Source organism: Sceloporus undulatus, chromosome 4 (assembly GCF_019175285.1).
Source record: "Sceloporus undulatus isolate JIND9_A2432 ecotype Alabama chromosome 4, SceUnd_v1.1, whole genome shotgun sequence".
NCBI classification, from domain to species: domain Eukaryota; kingdom Metazoa; phylum Chordata; class Lepidosauria; order Squamata; family Phrynosomatidae; genus Sceloporus; species Sceloporus undulatus.
In genome coordinates this window covers 201,133,151-201,153,417 of record NC_056525.1, presented here as the reverse complement: position 1 = coordinate 201,153,417, position 20,267 = coordinate 201,133,151, and the positions used below count along the sequence as shown (strand labels likewise).

Genomic DNA, 20,267 nt, shown 5'->3' with positions numbered 1-20,267 from the left:
TACAAGACCAGGAAGAAATAAAAAGACGTTAGATGCAGTACACAGAAACATTATATAAAAGAAATGAAAAAAAAAATGAAAGACACATGGTACAAAGAACCATATGAAGAAGTACTGCAAATTCTAAAAAGCAAGGAAGGTAGAAACTGCAGTAAGAGAAATAGGGGAAAATAAATTCACCAGGAACAGATGATATTCCAGTCAAACTGCTACAATCCACACAGACAGAATCAACTCTGTAGTTATTTTTTATTTATTTATTTATTTATATCCTGCTGTTCAGCCAAAAGGCTATCAGAGCGGCTTACAAATTATTAATTAGCTATTTCCCTGCCCTCAGGCTTACAATCTAAAAAGACAAGACACACAAAGAGAAGGGAATGGCAGTGCGGAAGGGGGAAAGTCCAGCAAATCTTCTCTTAATCAGAGGCCTGGACCATGACAGATGGACTGGAGGGAGGGCCCTTCTTCTTACTCTGATTAGGCCTGATGGATCTGGCCTGCCCTTCTCTCCCTCTGGTGGTGGATGAACTTAACCAATATAAACCAACAAATATGGAAAACAAAACATATTTGAAAAAAACAATATACATCCCCACCCCCAAAAAAGGAGACACAAAAGACTGCAGCAGCAATAGGACCATAGCATTAATTTTCCATGCAAGCAAAATTATACTCAAAATTCTGCAACAGTCATACAATGTAGAGAAAAATCTGAAAAGTGCAAGCAGCATTCAGGAAAAGGAGAGGCACTATGAACCACATTGCAAATATACAATGGCTAATGAAGTGCACCAAGGAATCCCAAAAGAAAACCAGCATGTGCTTTATAGACTTTAGCAAAGCCTTTGATTGCACAGACCATGAAAAGCTATGGAATGCTCTTAAAGATGTGGGAGTGCCAACACATCTGATAGACCTGATGAGAAATCTGTACTTAAGACAAGAGGGTACTGTTAGAACAGAATATGGAGAAACAGAATGGTTCCCAGTTGGTAAAGATGCATTTTATTACCCTATTTGTACCCTATTTTCTGCATGCAGAAAATATCATACAAAGAGCAGGCTTATACTTAGAAAAAGGACAAGGAAAGATGAGAAGAAAGAACATCAACATTCTAATATATGACACTGTACTACTAGCAATAAACATCATGATCTTGGAACAATTACTAAGGAAGGTCAAAGACAAAAGTGCAAAGGCAGTGTTAATGTTGAACATAAAAGGGGGGGGGGGGGAAGAATGACCATGAAAGACCCACGTACATTCAATGCTTGCAATGAGGAATTATCTACGTAAAAGAATTCCTGTGCGTTAGCTCAAACATCGATCAGGAAGGAGACTGCAGTCAAGAAATCAGAAGAAGACAAAGAATGGGAAGGGCAGCTATGAAAGAACTAGAAAAGGTCCTAAAGAGTAAAGATATACAATTGAGCATTGAAGTCTGAATCATACAAGCCCCTGTATTTCCCATTACTGTGTACAGATGCAAGAGCTATACAGTGAAGAAAGCCAACAGAAAGAAAATCAACTCATTTGAGATGTGATGCTGGAGAAGAGTGCTGAGGATACCTTACATGGCCAAAAAGATAAACAAATGGGTTCTTTAACAGATCAAGCCTGAGCTCTTCCTGGAAGCCAAAATGACAGAACTGAGCCTGTTGTACTTATGATGTCATAAGAAGGCATGACTCATTTGAAAAGACAAGAGTGCTAGAAAAAATGGAAGGCAGTAGAAAGAGAGGAAGACCATATACCAGATGACTGGACTCAATCAGGGAGGTATCGGGCCTTCAACCTGAGCAAAGCAGTAGAGAATAGGGGGCCTTCTGGTTGAGTTCTTTTGTGCCTTTTTTAAACCATTCCTATATGTCATTCTCTTCTGCTATGCCTTTGCATAAGTAAATGAAAGCATTTTGAACATTTTAGAGAGCACTTGAAGCTTTCTTCCAAAATGTTTTCAGGTGTGATGTTTTCCTTCACCAGCCTCCACTTTTTAAATTATTTCCATTTTGGTGGCCAGACTTCTAAATCTATGGGGTGTTGTTTTTTTTAACTTGCTGGGAGAGCTGGTGAGGCAGGCTTGTCACTTTCCTCTTTTCTCTCTGGTTTGTTTTTTATACCTACTCAGCATGGGATTATGGTATCAGGTGCTGTTTACCTTCATTTATTTCAGGAAGATAAATACAGCTAAATTAGGATCAGTTAGAGTAGAGGTCCAGTCTTTCCCAGCTCAAGTTTTATTGCATTGTTTACTGCAAACACAGTGTTGCAACCTAACACCTGAAAGTCCCTGTCTCTCCAGCCATCTTTCACCATTCACCCAGTACTGATGCTGCTTTTAAAAAAAACTTTCTCCTGAACAGAGCAAGAGGAGGAAAAGAGGGAGTTGAGGGTTTTTTTTAAAAAGCCTCTTTATCAGAGACCTTGGCCTGGTACAAATGGGCCGAAAAGGATGCCCGCATCACATGTGAGGGGCGGCACTTCTAAACACTTCTCACACATGATGAGGGTGTCCTTGCTGCGCAGCGCCAAATAGAGGGCACACATAGCGATGACGTCACTGCTGCACGGCTTCCAGATGGAGCCGTGCAGCAGTGACGTGCTCACGCCGCCACCAGCTGTTTGCGGCAGCCCAAAAAGGAGCTGCTTTTTAGCGGTCCTTTTATTCTCGCATAGCTGTATTGCGCAATTTGGATGCTGCAGCACAGCTCTGCTGAAAAGAGAGACGGCTCCCGGCTGCCTCTTTCTGGCGGTCTGTACCCCACCTTTGTTAACTGAGATATGTCTGCAATCTGAAAAGAAGGAAACAGTTGAGAGTTTGAAAATTAACAATAAAATTATGATATTACATAAGTGGATAAGTTGTATTTTTGAATATTTAATAGATTGAAGGGAAAAGGCTGGTAATTTTTTCTCTGACATCCAAGAGAAACCACATGGCTTACACTTGGCAGTTTGATGAGAATAAAATATAGATGTCAAGAAGATGACTATGTGTTCTTTGAGATTTTTTCACTTGACAGTAGAGGGTGCAGCTTTTGTATGAGACAGTGGAATCAAAAGGGGAGAAGGTTTGGTTTTAATAGTTCCATAATGAACATTTTGTTTGAACTCATTGTCCCTAAGTAAAAACCAATGAGATGGCTGCCTTTTGGAGTGTAACTTTTGATTGGTTTAGATTGCAGAGTAAAAGACCAGACACAGCACTGCTACAGAGTTGGAATCAAAGTGTCAGTCTGGAACTGAGAGCTGAAAAAGAAATAGAAGAAGATAAAGCCAAATCAGAGCTGAAAGCTGAAGGGTTTCAGTAGCAGCAAGGATAAGCTGTCCAAGGTAGAAGGAGGGAGGATAACACACTGAAACCACAAAAATGGGAAGCTGAGAAGGCCCACAAGGAGGGGAAAAACTGGTGTCAATCCCACAGAACAGCTAAATTTTGGGGACAGGCAGATAAAGGACTTATAGCTTAGAATAAGGAAGAGAACTCGTGCAAAGGAACAGAACCTCTAAACTAATAGGATTTGGCTTTTTATAACTTTTGGGCCTTGGGATGATGGCCTAACTATGGGCCGGTACAGACGGCTCTAAAGGGGCAGCTTGACACCGCACCACAGACTGAGGCCCCAATCCGGAGTATTTCCAGCCCAAAAAGAAACTGCAAAATGCTGCTCCTTTTTGGGGCAGAAAAAACACCATCCTTTCTGCCATGGCAGTGGTTCTTCTTCACTCCTGCAGCATGTGGCATCTGAATGCTGCACTGCTGGAGCGCCACAATGCTGCTCACCATCTGGTCGGGCAGGCAGCATGATGCCAGCTTGGGGGCGGCATCAGGGCATGCGTCATCTAAACACCACGCCCCCACACCATTTCCAAGCCATCACTTATTGCCTGTCTGTTTCAGCCCTCAGTTGAGAAGTTTTGCTTGTTGTTATGTGTCTTCAAGTTGACTCTGAGTTGTGGTGATCCTGTGATAGTTTTCTTAAATAAAAAATAAAATAAAACTTTATTTTTATTCCACCTCTCTGTCAATGACAACTGAGGCGGCTTACAATTTAAAAAATACATATACTGTAGTCTCATATCCCAATATCCCTCCCTCCCTTAAAACATCAATTAAACAATTAACAATTTAAAAGCATACATTAAAACCATATTCTTGATAAGATTCATTCAGAGGAGGTTTTCCTTTGCATTCTCCTAAGGCTGAGATGGTGTGATTTTCCCATACTAACCTAGTGTGTTTCCATGACTAAAGAGGGATTCAAATTCTGTTCTTCCAGAGCCTTAGTCCAATAGTTATATACCACACTAACTCCCTTCAGTGCACATGGTTCCAACTTATTCCAGTCGCTTTGGATAATTTTAAATTGCTTTGAACATTTCTAAATTATTTTAAACTGTTATAAGGTTTTAGATTGTTAGTATACTCTCTGTTGTCTATGCCCTGCACTGAGATCTTTGGATAAAGGTCTGGATTTTAACAAGCAAAAATACCTAAACAGACTTAAATACTTAAGTACTTTAAAGCAAGTACTAAACCAAATGTAACTAAACCTGCAGTATAATCCTATATTGTTGAACAAACATTTAATAAATTATGGCTGCAGCTGAACATCTTCTGAGTGTAACATAAATATCCACATGTGAAGGTACATTTCACAAGCACCACACAGTCCTTGTGGAGAACAGCAACATTGCACAACCCATATCAAGAATGGATGCCATTGTGTAGTGCACGACCATAATAAGCACTTTACTTGGCCACAATGTAGCTATATCTACAATAGTGTTTCTACTGTTGTCAGCCCATTACATCTGTAGCACTATGATGAATAATTTATCCCATAGTGCAACTTACATATGCCTATCTCAGTAACAGAGTGCTAGCCAATATGTGTTTAATATTTTAAATCTTCTGGTCCATACATTCCATAGCTTAAATGCTGTGGCAAATAAGGCAACATACAACTAGTTGTTGTCAGTGACTGTAAAGGTATATAGCAAAAACATGCTTCATTGTATACGCTGTATGTGATAGAGATATTATCTGAGGTAATAAAAAGGTAGAATCTTATTCCTAGGGGTAATACAGTAAAAATATCAAGACCTTGCAGAGCCTAGAAATTGCAAGAAATGCATTCTTTTCCTTACAAGGGACTTTGCAACAAACAAGCAATCACCATAGATGAACTAATTTGTTTCTTGTTCTTAGAATTTACACACAAATTATTGAAGATTATTCTTTTCTTTCAAGTATTTGCCATACATGTTATGCTAATTGACAGAAATATCCAGGGGTTTCCCATTTTCCAGCTGTGTTTATTTGACTAGCATGCAGATTATTAAAGGAAAGCTATGTTAATCACTTGAGTTTGGCATTTTCTCTTTGTAAATTATAGCAGACCCAGTGTATAATCCTTTACAGAATGCAAAGTAAAGTAACATAATCTTAAAGGTTTTTACTTATTGTCTTCTAAGTCTTAAATCTCTGAACCAAATTCAGGCCGTTATACTTATACATGAATTTCAAGATACCACAGTATCACCTTGGAGGTCTGCCAGGAAAAACTGTTCTATTTATAAATCATTTAGCAATCATTATTTGTTATGTGAATTATAAGGACAACTAGAGTGGCTAGTGGGCCCAGCATTGAAGTACTAGATTCCCCCCCCCCCCAATCTATACTAATATATACACCAGCTTCTATTGCTTGAAGTAATGATGTGCTAATAGATTATTCATCCATTCCAATACAGGATTTTTTCTGTAAGATGTGAATGTGAATTTAATTTCATTATCAAGAAAGTTGCTTCAGATGTCTGAAGTACACATTGTATTCACACTAAAGCTCACTGTCAAAATGTTTGGTCCCCTAGCCACCTCCTTTGGCATGGCCAGGGTTATCATTATAGGAGCAGAAATATCAAAATGAAAATGTTGTTCCTTTGGGAATCCAACACAAAGCAGAAAGGCAAGCAGCTCAGCCAAGATATTAGTAGCCCTTGGCCATCTCCAGTGGTTGTAGATTCTGGGAAGCATTTTATATCCTTTAGTTATGTATGTTATACCAGGTGGTTCAGCACTTTTTTTTTGTTTTTTTACTTTTTTTTGGTGGAGAAAATAGTGCTGACAACTTTTGTGGTTTTAATTTCTGATATTTTACATTCTTGAAGCAAGCACATTTCAGATTAGTGGGCTTTTGGTTCCTGCCTTATCCCCATAGTTTTTTACCAGTTGTGTCTTGATATATTTCCCATTTAAATATGCAAGTCTGCCAACAGATCTTTTAACCATTTGTAATTTGGTTAAATGTGTTGCCTTTTGTGTTTTCCTTCACCCCAACCTGTCCACTAACAGTTTGATGCCTTTCTTTGACTTCTTTTGTTTGTTTAATTTTGATTTTGATAGAATAAAAAGAGACATGCTAGGCAGTTAAGAGTTAAATCTTTTCTGATAGTTGGAGCCTTTTTTTTTCTTTCAGACAGAAGTCTGGGTTAAAAGGCAGTGTAGGATATTTTTCCCCTGTTCTTTATTTTTTAAAAAACATCATTTTAAATCAGAACCAGATGTAAATGTACAAAATGAACCTTAAGTCCCTAATTGGAGACCCAGTGAAGCTATAATAGAATGAACAAATTACAAACAAAATGTTCTTGTTTAGATTAGTGCAACTGACTTCATGACTTCAGCCAAAGACCTCAGTAAAACATGCCATTATGCTAAAAATGGAACTGCATACCCACTCAAAACTATACTATACAAAGTTCATCTCTGTTTGTAACACCACTGATGTAAGTGGTAACACCACTGATGTCAGTGAGTCATAGCAGAAATGAGCTGCTTCCAATATGTGTAAATTTGCGGATGTATGTTTACTTACACCATGTACTTGATCCTTGAAGCAGGAATACAAGTCTGTACCTACATAACCACTGCATAATGATCAAATAAAACATGCCAGGGTGTGGTTGGATTACAGTAACATATGCTTTCTTCCAGGCTGCATAATTTGTTCTCAGTAATATTAGCTGCAACAGTTCGGCTCAATAGCAACACCTCATTATTTTATCCCTCAGTATTTATTCCTATGTTTGACACCTCATGAAATTACTGTTAATGTGTTTATATAAGGGCAGATCTGACACAAGTGGGAAGGATTTAATTTCCCACTCAGTCTTTCCTGCTGATACGTCCTCTTTCCCCTGGTAGAAGTGGCAAGTGTAAATAGTTAATTTGCTTCAATTATGAGCCTGTCCTGCTAAATTAGAAGCAGCAGGGATATGAAGAGCTAGAATTATACTTCTGAGGCAGCTGACAAATCCTCTGAGCCCACAAAATCAAATCATTTACTCCTCACTGGTGCTCAAACACCCACTAGACAAATGTTGCAGCTTATTGTGTATCATCAGATGAAATTGAGATTGTATCTTGCCTGTACTTAAAGAAATAAGTCTTTTAAGGATAATGTCAAGATTTCTGCTGCTGTCTCCTTTTCCTTTACCAATAAACAGCTTCCAGGGGTTTAAAACTTGACCACTACACATGTCTTGTATTACGCTGATATTATGCAACCTCTTATTCCAACCTGGGAAGCTCTACATATGCCCAAGGATAATACAGAGTAAGGGAAACTACAAGAACTGGGAATACTGTTCACCTAATCACATATTTTCCTAATTTAATGGGATTCTCAGATAACAGATTCCACAAAGACCACCAGGAGGCATCACACCTATCAGAACCACAGTGGCCCCTAAGATCCCAGATGCCTCTGGCCGTCAGCCTACCTAATGTCATTGTTAAAAAAAGTCTCTATGTGGTTATATGCTTTTAAGTCACCTATCTACTTATAATGACCCCATGAATTTCATAGGATTTCTTAGGAAAGGAATACTCAAAGGTAGATTTGCCAGTTCTTTCTTCTGAAATACAGCCTTCAGTACTTGCTATTTAGGTCCTAAATCTATACTATTAAAGAAGAGTGAGCCCTAACAACTTAGAATCATAGAAGCATATGGAAGAGACAAGGGCCAGCTAACTCCATGCCATGCATGAATACACAATCAAAGCACTCCCAGCAGATGGCCATCCAACCTCTGTTTAAAAACCTCCGAAGAGGTAGACTTCTCCACACTCTGAAGCAATGTATTCCTCTGTCAAACAGCTCTTACCATCAGGAAGTGCTTCTTAATGTTTAGGTAGAATCTTTTTTCCTATGGTTTGAATGGAATTAAGGGAGCCCTAGTGGCACAGTGGTTAAATGCTGGTACTGCAGTCACAACATTGTAAGTTTGATCCTAGAAGAGGGCTCCAAGGTCCGTCCCCTCAGCCTTCCATCCTTTCATAGGCCAGTAAAATGAGTACCAGCTTGTTGAGGGCAATTTCCTTACACATTGTAAACCACTTAGGGAGTGCATGGTTCCTTTCACTATTTTGGTTACCCTCCTCTGGTCGTCTTCGAGCTTGTCAATATCCTTCTTGAATTGTGATGACCAGAACTGGACATGGTATTCCAGGTGAGGTCTGACCAGGTGAGGTCTGACCAAAGCAGAATAAAGTGGTATTATTATTTCCTTCGTTCTAGACACTACACGCTTATTGATGCAGCCTAGCATCATGTTGGCTTTTTTAGCTTCTGAATCACAATGTTTCCTGTGGTCTACTAAGAACTTCATGTTCAGCCTGTGGTCTACTAAGACTCCTAGATCTCTTTCACATGTATTGTTTTGAAGCCCAGTGTCCTCCATCCTATATCTGTGCATTTCAGTTTTTTCTCCCTCGGTATAGTACCTTACATTTCTCCCTCTTGAAATTCATTACAATAGATACCCCTTTTCTACTATTTTAATAATCTAGGAATTGACAGAATCAAGGTGCAGAGCATAAACTGTCTGATACATATGTAAAGTTGAAGGCTTTCATAGCCGGCATCCATAATTTTTTGTGGGTTTTTCAGGCTATGTGGCTGGGTTCTGGAGGAGTTTATTCCTGAAGTTTCACAAGCATCTGTCGCTGGCATCTTCAGAACACAGCCACATAGCTTGAAAAACCCATTAAAAACTATGTCTGATACATAATTATTCAACAAAACACAGAAGTTAGCTTGCTGACTCACGGGCAAAATTCAAAATTAACAGTATGCACATATGAAATGAAACAACCAGCTTAGGTAAACCTTGCATTTAAAACATTTTGATCCTTGCAGAGACCATTTGAAGGGTTGTAGGGTTGACTTTTTCATTCACCAGCTTCTGCTTCTCTTATAAAATTCATATTATTATTATTATTATTATTATTATTATTATTATTAACCTTTATTTCTAAAGCGCTGTAAATTTACACAGCGCTGTACATACAATCTTTTTAATTGGACGGTTCCCTACCCTCAGTCTAACCAGACATGACACAAAAGGAGAAGAGAGTGGTGTTGGGGAAGGGACCTCTCTAGTAGCATAATACATATAAAGTACATGGCAATACAGGAAATGATTCAATAAAACAGGCAACAAAAGAACATCAAATAGCAAGTGACAGTTATGCAATGCCTGGGAATGCTTCCCTGAACAGGATAGTCTTCAACTCTGTTTTGAAGCTGGTTAAAGAAGTGATGGCTCTTGCTCGCGGGGGAAGAAGGTTCCAGGCGTGAGGGGCAGCGAGTGAAAAGGGGCGAATCCAAGATGGAGCAGAGGAAATCCTGGGCTGTGACAGCAGACCTTGACTACCAGAACAGAGGGCCTGAGTGGGAAGGTGAGGAGAATGAAAGTCTGATAAGTAAGGAGGGGCCAGCCCATGGAGGGCTTTAAACGTCAACAGCAGGATACTGAATGCAGAAAGGGAGGGGGAGCCAGTGAAGGGATGCCAACACAGGAGAGATGATGATGATGATGATGATGATGATTATTATTATTATTATTATTATTAACCTTTATTTATAAAGCGCTGTAAATTTACACAGCGCTATACATACAATCTTTTTAATTGGACGGTTCCCTGCCCTAAGGCTTACAATCTAAAAAGACATGACACAAAATGAGAAGGGGAAGGGGATGAGGGCCAACAGTTCTTCTCTACCTCCGAGGCCTGGATCAGGGAAGATGGAATGGAGAGAGGACATAGCAATACAGAAAATGATTCAATAAAACAGGCAACAAAGGAACATCAAATAGCAAGTGACAATTATGCAATGCCTGGGAACGCTTCTCTGAACAGAGATGTGGTCAGAGCGGTGGGCGGATGTGATAATGCGTGCAGCTGAATGCTGGACAGAAATTAAAGGACAGAGGTGAGAAAGAGGAAGCCCAACCAGGAGGACGTTACAGTAATCAAGTCATGAGACCACTAGGGCTTAGACCAGGATCTTGGCAGTAGAGGCGGAGAGATAGGGTCGGATTTTAGCAATATTGTACAAAAAGAATCTACGAGCCTTGGCTGTGGTCTGGATCTGAGGGATACACGACAGAGAAGAATCAAAGATAAAACCAAGACTGTGGGCTTGCTGGACTGGTTGAATAGAAATGTTGTCCACAGAGACAGAAAAGGAGTGTTGAAGGGTGGGCTTAGGAGGAAAGACAAGAAGCTCTGTCTTAGACATGTTGAGTTTCAAACGCCGATAGCACATCCACTGCGAGACAGCTGTGAGGCAAGACGAAACTTGCTGTTCAAGCATTGGAGAAAGGTCAGGGGTGGAAAGATACAGCTGGGTGTCATCGGCATACAGATGGTAGGAAAAGCCAAAAGAGCTAATGAGTTTACCTAAGGACAGTGTGTAGAGAGAAAACAGAAGGGGACCCAGAACAGAGCCCTGGGGAACTCCTACAGATAAGGGAACAGGAGAAGAAGTCAGACCCCCTGCAACCACTGCAAAAGATCTGTCTGACAAATAAGATCTAAACCAGTTGAGAACAGAGTCTGAGAACCCAAGGTCAGAAAGTATATCAACTAGAAGAGAGTGGTCAACGGTGTCAAAGGCTGCAGACAAATCAAGAAGGATGAGAACAGAGTAAAGGCCATTAGCCTTTTAGTGCCTGTGCTTACTAATTTATTTATTTTTAAAAAAAAACTTGCTGGAGGTAGCTAGTGAGGAAGACTTATCTTCCCTCCCCTTTTCTCTCTATTTTGCTGTTTATGCATGTTCAGCACGAATCCTGGAGACAGCTGTTTACCTTGCTTGTATCTAGGATAAACTAGAATCCCATTGTTTCCCAACTGAAGTTTTAATTGAAATGTTCACTGCAGATCTGCTGCTGCAAGCCACCATTGGAAGTCTGTTTCTCCAGCCCTCCTTCACCCCCTGCCAGTGCCAGTGTTACTAAAAAAAACAACAACAGAGGACAAGGAAGAAAAGGAGGGCTGGGGAGCACAAAATGTCTTTGTAAAGGGGAACCTCTTTGTCAGGGGCTTTTTTAAACTGAGGTATGCCTAACTTGTTTTTTTCCAGTTGGATCAGAAGTAGGAGATGGTTGCAATCAGAAGGAGTCAGATTGAGTACCTTAAACCATTATACAGTACTGTTTTCATGTGTATAGATTTAAATGTACTGTGTATAAATTCAATACGCTCAGCCTATTTTAATATCTATGCCTGCATGTGTTACACATTTATTTTCTCTAAATTACCAAAATTCTTAACACTGTGAGACTGCATATCTTGGGAGGATTTTTCCATGTATCTGTTTTGTTGTATTGTAGCCTCAGAATGCTTACTCCTTGTTTATTCATCAGCAACACTCCTGTTTTCCATTACTGCATTCTACTGCTGCTGCTTGTTGTTGTTTAAATGAAAGGACTGCTACTTGTGAGACACTGATACATAAAATATAAATATTACTTTGTGGCAATTAGAAAGCTCCAGTCAAAGTCAAAGGCTTTCATAGCTGGAATCCATAGTTTTTTGTGGGGTTTTGGGGCTATTTGGCCATATTCTGGAAGAGTTTATTCCTGATGTTTCACCAGCATTTGTGGCTGGCATCTTCAGAGAATGCATTCTCTGAAGATGCCAGCCACAGATGCTGTTGAAACATCAGGAATAAACTCTTCCAGAACACGGCCACATAGCCTGAAAACCCCACCAAAAAAAAACCCAAACAAACAGAAAGCTGTTCGTGAAACATTTTATTGGTTTAAATTTCTACATATCACCCTGTATCAAGGGAACTCAAGGCAGTGTACAGGAAAATAAGTTGAATCAACTTAAACAATTTTTTAAAAAAACTTTAAGCAGATTTGAAGCATATTAAACAACATAACAAATGAAGGCAGTTGAAACTGTTTGAAACAATTTAAAATCATACACAGGTACAACCTGGGATAAAATCTGTTAGGTCCCTGATATGTAAATAAAATAAAGAGCCATGTTTTCACTGGATGCTAGAATGATGTCAGCACTGGAACTAACTGGGCTTTTAAGGGCAAAGTATTCTAGTGGAGTAGACCCTCTCCCACTTTGCCCCACTAACTTTCCCACCTAGTGATGGGACAAAGAGGAGAGTTAGTCCACCAAACCTTCATCCTTGGGTAGGTGGGTATAGGAAAAAGAGCTTCTTTGTGTCTATCCTGACAGCCTCTCTCCTCCCAGGATGAGTAGCCAGCAGATGTAATGGGAGGGGAACTACAGTGCAAAGATGGAATTGCCAAAAATCCAGCACAGGAAAATCTATCATTTGCTCCCATTCTTTTCCTTTTGCATCCTTGTAAGATTCTGTAATAAAATTTATTTCATTATGTTGGTTTTTGTTTTTAAAAAGCCAAGACTGTATTAGAAAGCAGCAATTTTAGTTTGATTTACACATTGGATCTTCTAGCTCTCTACACTGTTGACTGCAGCTGTGCTTAATGAACTGCAACCCAAATAGGTTGATAAAATACATTGATTGAGTGCCATGTTTACCTGAATTATCCAGTCTGAAGACTTCTCACAGTGCAAGTGTTGCTTCCACTGCAGATTTATAGGGAATTCATAGACTGAAGATGCTTCAGTTTTGCACAATTTGTATCCCCAGATAAATTTCAAATACATTTCAAATGTTTCTATCAAAAACGTAGTTACAGCTTTTTTTGTCTACTTAAATTACACATTTAAGTATTTGTGTCTTGGCAAGTTCTAGCTTGCTGCTCCCTAATACTGAATGCTGAAAATGTAATGATTTTCATAGCTCAGCTGCATCCCACTGCAGCAATAATGCAAGTTGTCACCACTTTGACTGGTGTGGCTCAGTGCTAGGGGATTATGGAAATTGTAGTTTGCTGTGGAATCGGAGCTGTTAGACAGAGAAAGCTAAACATCTCACAAAACTAGAATTCCCAGAATCCCACATCTTTGAGCCATGGCAGTTAAAGTTGTGTCAGCCTGGATTATTTGTGCATATGCAGCAAGATTTCATGAAATACCAGTGTAAAAACTTGTTTCCACTCATCCATGGATCCAAATTAATCTGCTTGCTTTAGCCCCAGTCCATGGATCACTTATTGCTTAAATCTGGCTTTTAATTAATGCATATATTAAAAATCACATTCACATTGTTAATTATATTTCTTGAGTCTTAATCAGTGTTTCATCATATTGGCTGGGGATTATGGAAGTTATCATCCAACAAAGTAACTTTTCTAAGCTCCTGTTCTTGTATATTTTTGTCAATTTATTTTAAAAAAATTGTGCTACATAAAACTATTAGTCCCATCTTGAGTAGTGTCATTGAATTTTATGTAAGTATTAACTCAGCAGGTTGCCACAGATTAGATAAATCTGCTCCATTTGGGACTAACCATTGGCTTAAATATCTCAGTGCAGCAAAAATATTTAATCTGCCTATAGATATCTTCCAATTTGATAGTCCTCTCTATTGATTGAAATATAAAACTGCAAAGGAAAACCATTGTACAACAACTTTGCAGGCCTAGTGTCAGCGTCTGGATGAGACTGATGCCTTGTTCCATGAATGCAATAGGTTACTGACTCTGAGATGAGCTTTCCCACAGCACCTTCCCCTACCCTCTGCAGGCCTTGCAAATCCTATCAGAAGACCTTCCAAAACTCTACAGTGTGAAGGGATTGCAGCAGAGATAAGGGATACCCTGTTCAAGGGGTCACCAGCTAAAACTGGGGGGGGGGGGAGGTGTTTATGGTTTTTTAAAAATGCACAGTGTCCCCAGAACCTCAAAGGGCAATTCAGCTATTTTAGCCATGGATGAGTTGGGACTTTTCTTTTAAAACTATACATCACTCTCACTTTACATCCAGATTTTTAAAAAGACTCTTCCTACACCTAAAAGAGCCCATATAGGTGAGGTGGGGAAAACATGCTTGGCTGATTACCTTGGGTTTGTAAGGGCTCCATGGTTTCTCCCTTTTGGTTTTCCTGCTTGTAGCATGCAGAAGGACTATGAGCTGCTTTTATTGAAGCAAAGTGAACTAGCATATTAAAAGAAACAGCTCAAATGAGTTATGTAGTGCTTCTGTGTAATGTAAGACATAAGAACAAGAGTCGCAGATGGAACTTCCCATGGGGAGGTTTGCAGATTTCCCTGTGTATACGCTGAAGTATGAGAAAAGAATGCCTAAGTCAAAAGGCAGTTGTTATGTTGCTGATGAAGTACAAAGCCTGGTTGCTTCATGCTCTCAGTATTTGCTTTACAAATTTCCTCATCGTTGTAAATTCAGCATAGGGCATCTTTTTCTGTATGACACATGATTCTCTGCATATATACTTTTACTCCACCCCTCCCAGTAGAGATGGTTAGAAAAGCAAATTTTAGAATAGTAAAGCTTTACATTAGAGAAGATTGGAACAGAGCAGTTAAACTGGCCATTTTATGGAGAACCCATAGAAGGGCAGCAGAAAGAGAAACTGAAGGAACTGCAGATTTTGGTAGGAAGAAAGGGTGGCAGGGAGAAAAGAGAACTACAACAAATGCCTGAACTAGTGTTTTTTTTAATCCTTTAGTTTCATGTTAATAATATTAATGAAGCATATCTTTGATGTTGTTGTTGATGTTGTTGTTGTTGTGATTGTGTGACTTCATTACTGACTTATGGCAGCCCCAAGCCAAATCTATCATAGGTTTTTCTTTGTAAGATTTGTTCCGAGAGGCCGGGACAGTGTGACTTGTCGAAGGTCACCCAGTGAGGTTCTGTAGCTGAGCAGGAATTTATCTCTTTAAAAGTGAAATAAAGCTGTCTCATATGGATAATTTTGAGCTGAAAATATATCTCATTTGCTGTTTTCTCTAAAAGTTTCAAAACAGCTAAAATGTATGCCTGAGGGCTGTAATATTTGGCACTGGCAAAAAAATATGGGTAGGACACCCAGTCTTTTGTAAGTATTGTATGTTCTGAGAAACATTCAATTGCCACCCAACTTGTTTCTCCAGCTGCCTGCGGGTCCATGGGCTTGTTGAAGCTAATGCCAAAAATGATATGGCTTCCACTGGCAGCACATATGTATTCTTCACGCAAGAGAAGGTTCTTATGTTCCAATCAGTCTTGTAATACTTCCTCTCTGATGGGGCTGTAGCAAACTGGTCACCCACATCTCACCCACCATACCTCACTCTATTTCCAAGCCTCATTCAAATACAGTACTGTGATTACAACCCCCCCCCCCAGCAGATGACAATGTGAAACATAATTTCAGGTGACATTATAGCATACATGGGCAACCTTGGCTTACCATGTCCACAAGAACTTGCTCTCTAAGAAAAAATGGTGTTTGATGAGGACTAAACTAAATTGATTTAAATGAAGCACTTAAATCCTAACTTCAACTGTGGACAAAATGATTTTTAAATCATTGATTTAAATCTTCTGTTTCATAATGTACTCAGTAAACATAAAGCTGTTTGGTTGTTATGCCAGCTAGAACATACTGTAAGGAAGGTGTGCAGAATATAATTCAGAACGTCACACTTGTAAAGTCCAAATACATTTTCACACTAGAAACATTATATATGCTTAAAGATGGGTGAACAGTTGTGAAATTAAGGCTCATTACCTCCAGATACAAAAAAAGGATACTAGTCAGTGCAGACTGAGACAAGATAGTCCCCAATTAAATAAAGTCACAGTGATAAAAAGAGTAAAATACTATACATTATATGTGATTCCAATTTAATGTAAAATATATTTCATCAGTCCTTACTGTGTCAGATGAAATCAAATGGGGATTGTATCATTTTCTTATGTAAGGATTTTTTCATGTCAAACCTAAGTAAGCGAGCCAATTCCAGCTCATGGGCTGAATGTGCTGTGAAAGTGGTCCTGTGAGTGAAAGATTATAAAACTAGCAACCTCTCTGTCAAACTATCAGACAGGGCCAGTTAGGAACAGAGAAAAATGGCTAGGGTTTGGAGTAGACAGGGACAGTAAGGGAAAGAGGGAAATTTGGTTCGATGGGAGCTGAAAGTGTGGAAGGAGCTTGGGGGAAAGAGCTACTTTGTACTTTCTGACGTATACTGTATTGTATGTGAAGCCCATGTAGTGCTGGAAGCTTTTTTACTGCTTTGTTGTTTACATCTGTGTAAATAGCATTTTCATTTCAGAATTATTGAGGATAATTGGTTATGCATTAGCGAACTGAATGCACCAGGAACACATCTGCCTGTCCAGCATAAGCATCACCTTGGGGACCGTGATGGGAATTTTTAGGATAAAAGGGAAGGGCAAGGGATAGGAGGCCATTGGTTGGAACTGAAGGGCTTACCTGGAGAGGGAATCCATCGCACGTCTATTGTTGATTTTTCTTCAGCTCAAGCCTCTTGGAAGTGAAGTCAGTGGTGAATACTGAATGCATGATCAATACTTTATTTTTTGCAAATGTTTTGTTAAAATAAAATAAAATAAAAAAGCTGTTGTATGGTGAAGTATGAGTATTTGAATCTTGGGATTTAAACTTAGCTTTTGGTTGCAAGATTTTTATACTTTAGTCATAATATTTCCATGTTAAAGAGACTGTTGTCATATTTCACCTACAAAACTTCTTTCCTTGTACCAGTCTAAAAGGTAAACTAGCAAATGCCTAGAAGTGCTTAGTACTAAAAACTATGCATGACTGGATAGGGAATAATAGCATGATGAGTGTATGATAGGGTGCCATAATAGTACTTGCATACAAAGCTGTATAGAACTACCATTAATTGGATTTATGAAATTAGAAATGTCAGGAATAAATCTGTGATCTTTTATTCTTATTCAGTGCAATTTTTGTTTTGAAAATGAAATAACAAAATTATGCAGATGTATTCATGCAGAGAGTGCAATTTGCATTCTTGCCTGTTCTTTCAGGTCAGGCAAATTTAATTTTAGCTGCTAGGGGGAGAAAAACTGTCAACTAAAGGGTGTTTCATTTCCTTGAAACAAACAATACATTTTAGCAATAACCACAAACAATCAACTCAGACGCAACTTGTTATAAATCCTTTCTGAAACAAAATGATCTCAAGCTTTGTAATCTGAAGAAATTGCAAAAGAATGTACACATGCCGCTGCACAGCTAGAATCAATCTATTATATTTATTCTTCTCTTGATATTTACAGCTTTAGTATCCTAGGATGCCTATTTCTCCATTATAATCTTATGTTTCCCTGGGATGCAAAATCTTTAATCCTTTTAAGCAAACTCAGGGTTTTACCAGCAGAGATCAGAGGGACCTGCATGCTCTTGGAAACACAGCTTTGATGGGCTAAAATAAAGCATCTTTCATACAAATAATGTGGCGCCACTTCACAAATAATGCTGCAGTTTGGAAATACACTTGGAAGTGCATATGTTTGCTCAAGATTAAAGAAATGTTTAATAAGAGGATATAAATAAAGTGGTTTAAAGTTGCAGGAAGAGTTAGCACAGCATTGTGGTTTGAATGTCAAACTACAATTCTGGAGACCAGGGTTTTAATCCCCCCTCAGCCATGACAAACCACTTGGTGACCTTGGGCAAGTCACTCACTCTCAGCCCTCAGAAAATTCTGTAATAGGTTCACCTTATGATCTCCATGAATTGGAAATGGCATGAAAGCACACAACAACAACATACAGTGCATCTGTGTTATACGTGGGCACACCTTATGAGACATCCAGCATTCGCTGGAAGCTGTTCTGGAAAAACCCCTGGTGCGCCCCGGAAAAAGTAATGGGGCGTGCGCCACGGAAATGAGCCCCATTACTTCCAATGGGGCTCAAGCATACACGTTTTTCCCTTACGCGGGAGGAGGGGGAGTCCGGAATGGATCCCCATGTAAGGGAAGGGCACACTTTACTTTACTGTAATACACAGAGCAGTAGCTATACAGGGACAGAACCATTTCCACAAATGTACAAGGTGACCTCATGTATAAGTCAAGGGAAGGTTTCAGGGTCAAAATCATGGGTTTTGATATGACCCGTGGATAAGGCCTATGGATAAGTCGAGGGTAAATCTTAGGAGGTTATAAGGAAGGATGGAAAGGGGGAAGTACCAGGGGGGTTTTTTCCATGGAAAGAGGAGACTTGCAAAACTGACTGGAGAAGGAAGAAAGTGGTGTCAAATGGGAAGTTTTTCCATGGGAAGAGGAGATTTGCAAAATGGACTGGGGAGGGAAGCAAGTGGTGTTATATGGGGGGTTTCTTCCATGGGAAGAAAAGGCTTGCAAATTGGACTGGGAACCTCTTTCACACACACTCATACACTCAGAAAAACACGTGCCTTAAGCACCAAGAGTGGAGCAGTACTAGTTATTGAACCATATATAAGTCGACCCAGGATTTTAGGGTCAATTTTGGGGCATAAATTTCTTGACTTACAGTTGAGTATGTATGGTACTTCTGTTGTTTCAGGTTAACTTGAGTTGGACAAACCCAAATGATTCTCCGTAATGTCCCAAATTTCCTGCCTTAGTCCTTGCACACACACAGACATTTCAAGACAGCATTCTTATCCTGCAAATCCTCATTCCTGCTCTGGGAACAGGAGAAGGAAGGCTAGGCCTTGTTACTTTGCAACCCTTGGTGTGACCCTGCAGACGTTGTTGAACTACTACTCCCATGATGCTTCCGCACCAATGGCCCACAGGATGGAGCTAAAGGGAATTTTGTGTTGCTGCATGTGCACTAGAAAGCATAAGGTTTTGTTTCAAAACACAACAGGCCCATTTGCTGATATATTGTTATTCATTGTTTTTCAGGTATATAAAAAGAAAACTGAAGCTGCTAAGAAGGAGTATCTGAAGCAGCTTGCTGCTTACAGGGCAAGTCTTGTATCCAAGGTAATACCTGATATTTGTTGTGTTTTATTTAATATTTTGTTTTAAGCCAGCCAGTGAAAACATGTTTGAAGGGTTAGACATAAAAAAAAAAGGTGGACAGAGAAAAAGAGGAGAGAGGGAGGGGCAAACTGAAGTTGTTGCAGCAATTTCTGTGTTGTATGCAACATATTCATTCATCCATGGGATTTATATCCTGCCTTTTTCTCAAAATGGGATTCAAAGTGGCAGCCCTGGGGATGCCTGGATGTTACTTCTCTCATATTTTTAGGTTACAGTAGTCCCTTCCCATCTGTGGAGAGTTCAGTTCCAGGCCCCTTCAAAGATAGGAAAAAACATGATGGCCACAACCCATTTTATTCAATGGCTATAATGTGCTCATGGCTGCACCAGCGTGTCCAATGTGCATGCACCACCACTGAATTCAGGGATAGCTAGCCCACCAATATGACAGGTCCGCTATATCTCTGTGAATTGCTTCCCAGTACAAGAAACCTGCTGATTAATTAGGATAGTAAACCCCATAACTTTAATCTGATGAATTTTCTATATCTGGAGTGGACAAGGTTCAGCCAATGGGCCACATGCAGTTCCCAAGACTGTTTTTGTGGTCTCAAGCCCCTTCCAGATAGGGATTTCGGAAAAGCTCCATCCCAGAAGGAGATTTTCCAAAATAGCTTCTAGGGTATTTCTACCATGTTCAAAGACCCTCTTCCCCCCCCCCCCCACATAAATGCCTTCTCAATGACGCAGGAAGGTACATTTCCACCATGTCCTCCCCATGCCCAGGACCAATTTATGCACAAAAGAAAGAGAGGTGGTCAATATAGAAAACTTTCTGTCTGCTGATGGATAGTTATGTACTATGATTACTATCTAGGTGCTCCGTTTCTCATTATTGAGGGTTATTCTGAATGACATTTATACTGTGATATGTTGATGTACAAGACATGCCAAAAATCATGTCCCAAAGGCATGGTATAAAGGAGGCCAGCATATTAGAATTTGCAAACGTCAGACAAAATGTTACTTGACT

At 39.6% G+C, this 20,267-nt stretch overlaps 1 protein-coding gene across 3 annotated transcripts in view; it reads left to right on the top strand.

Annotated features, from left to right (window-relative positions):
* The window catches only part of TOX (thymocyte selection associated high mobility group box), a 326,596-nt gene that overhangs the window by 278,620 nt on the left and 27,709 nt on the right, over positions 1-20,267 (top strand). For all 3 annotated transcript variants that reach the window (XM_042464588.1, XM_042464587.1, XM_042464589.1), the window contains one exon: positions 19,154-19,234. In XM_042464588.1, coding sequence (XP_042320522.1) covers positions 19,154-19,234 — 81 coding nt within the window. The remainder of the gene's footprint in view (positions 1-19,153; positions 19,235-20,267) is intronic.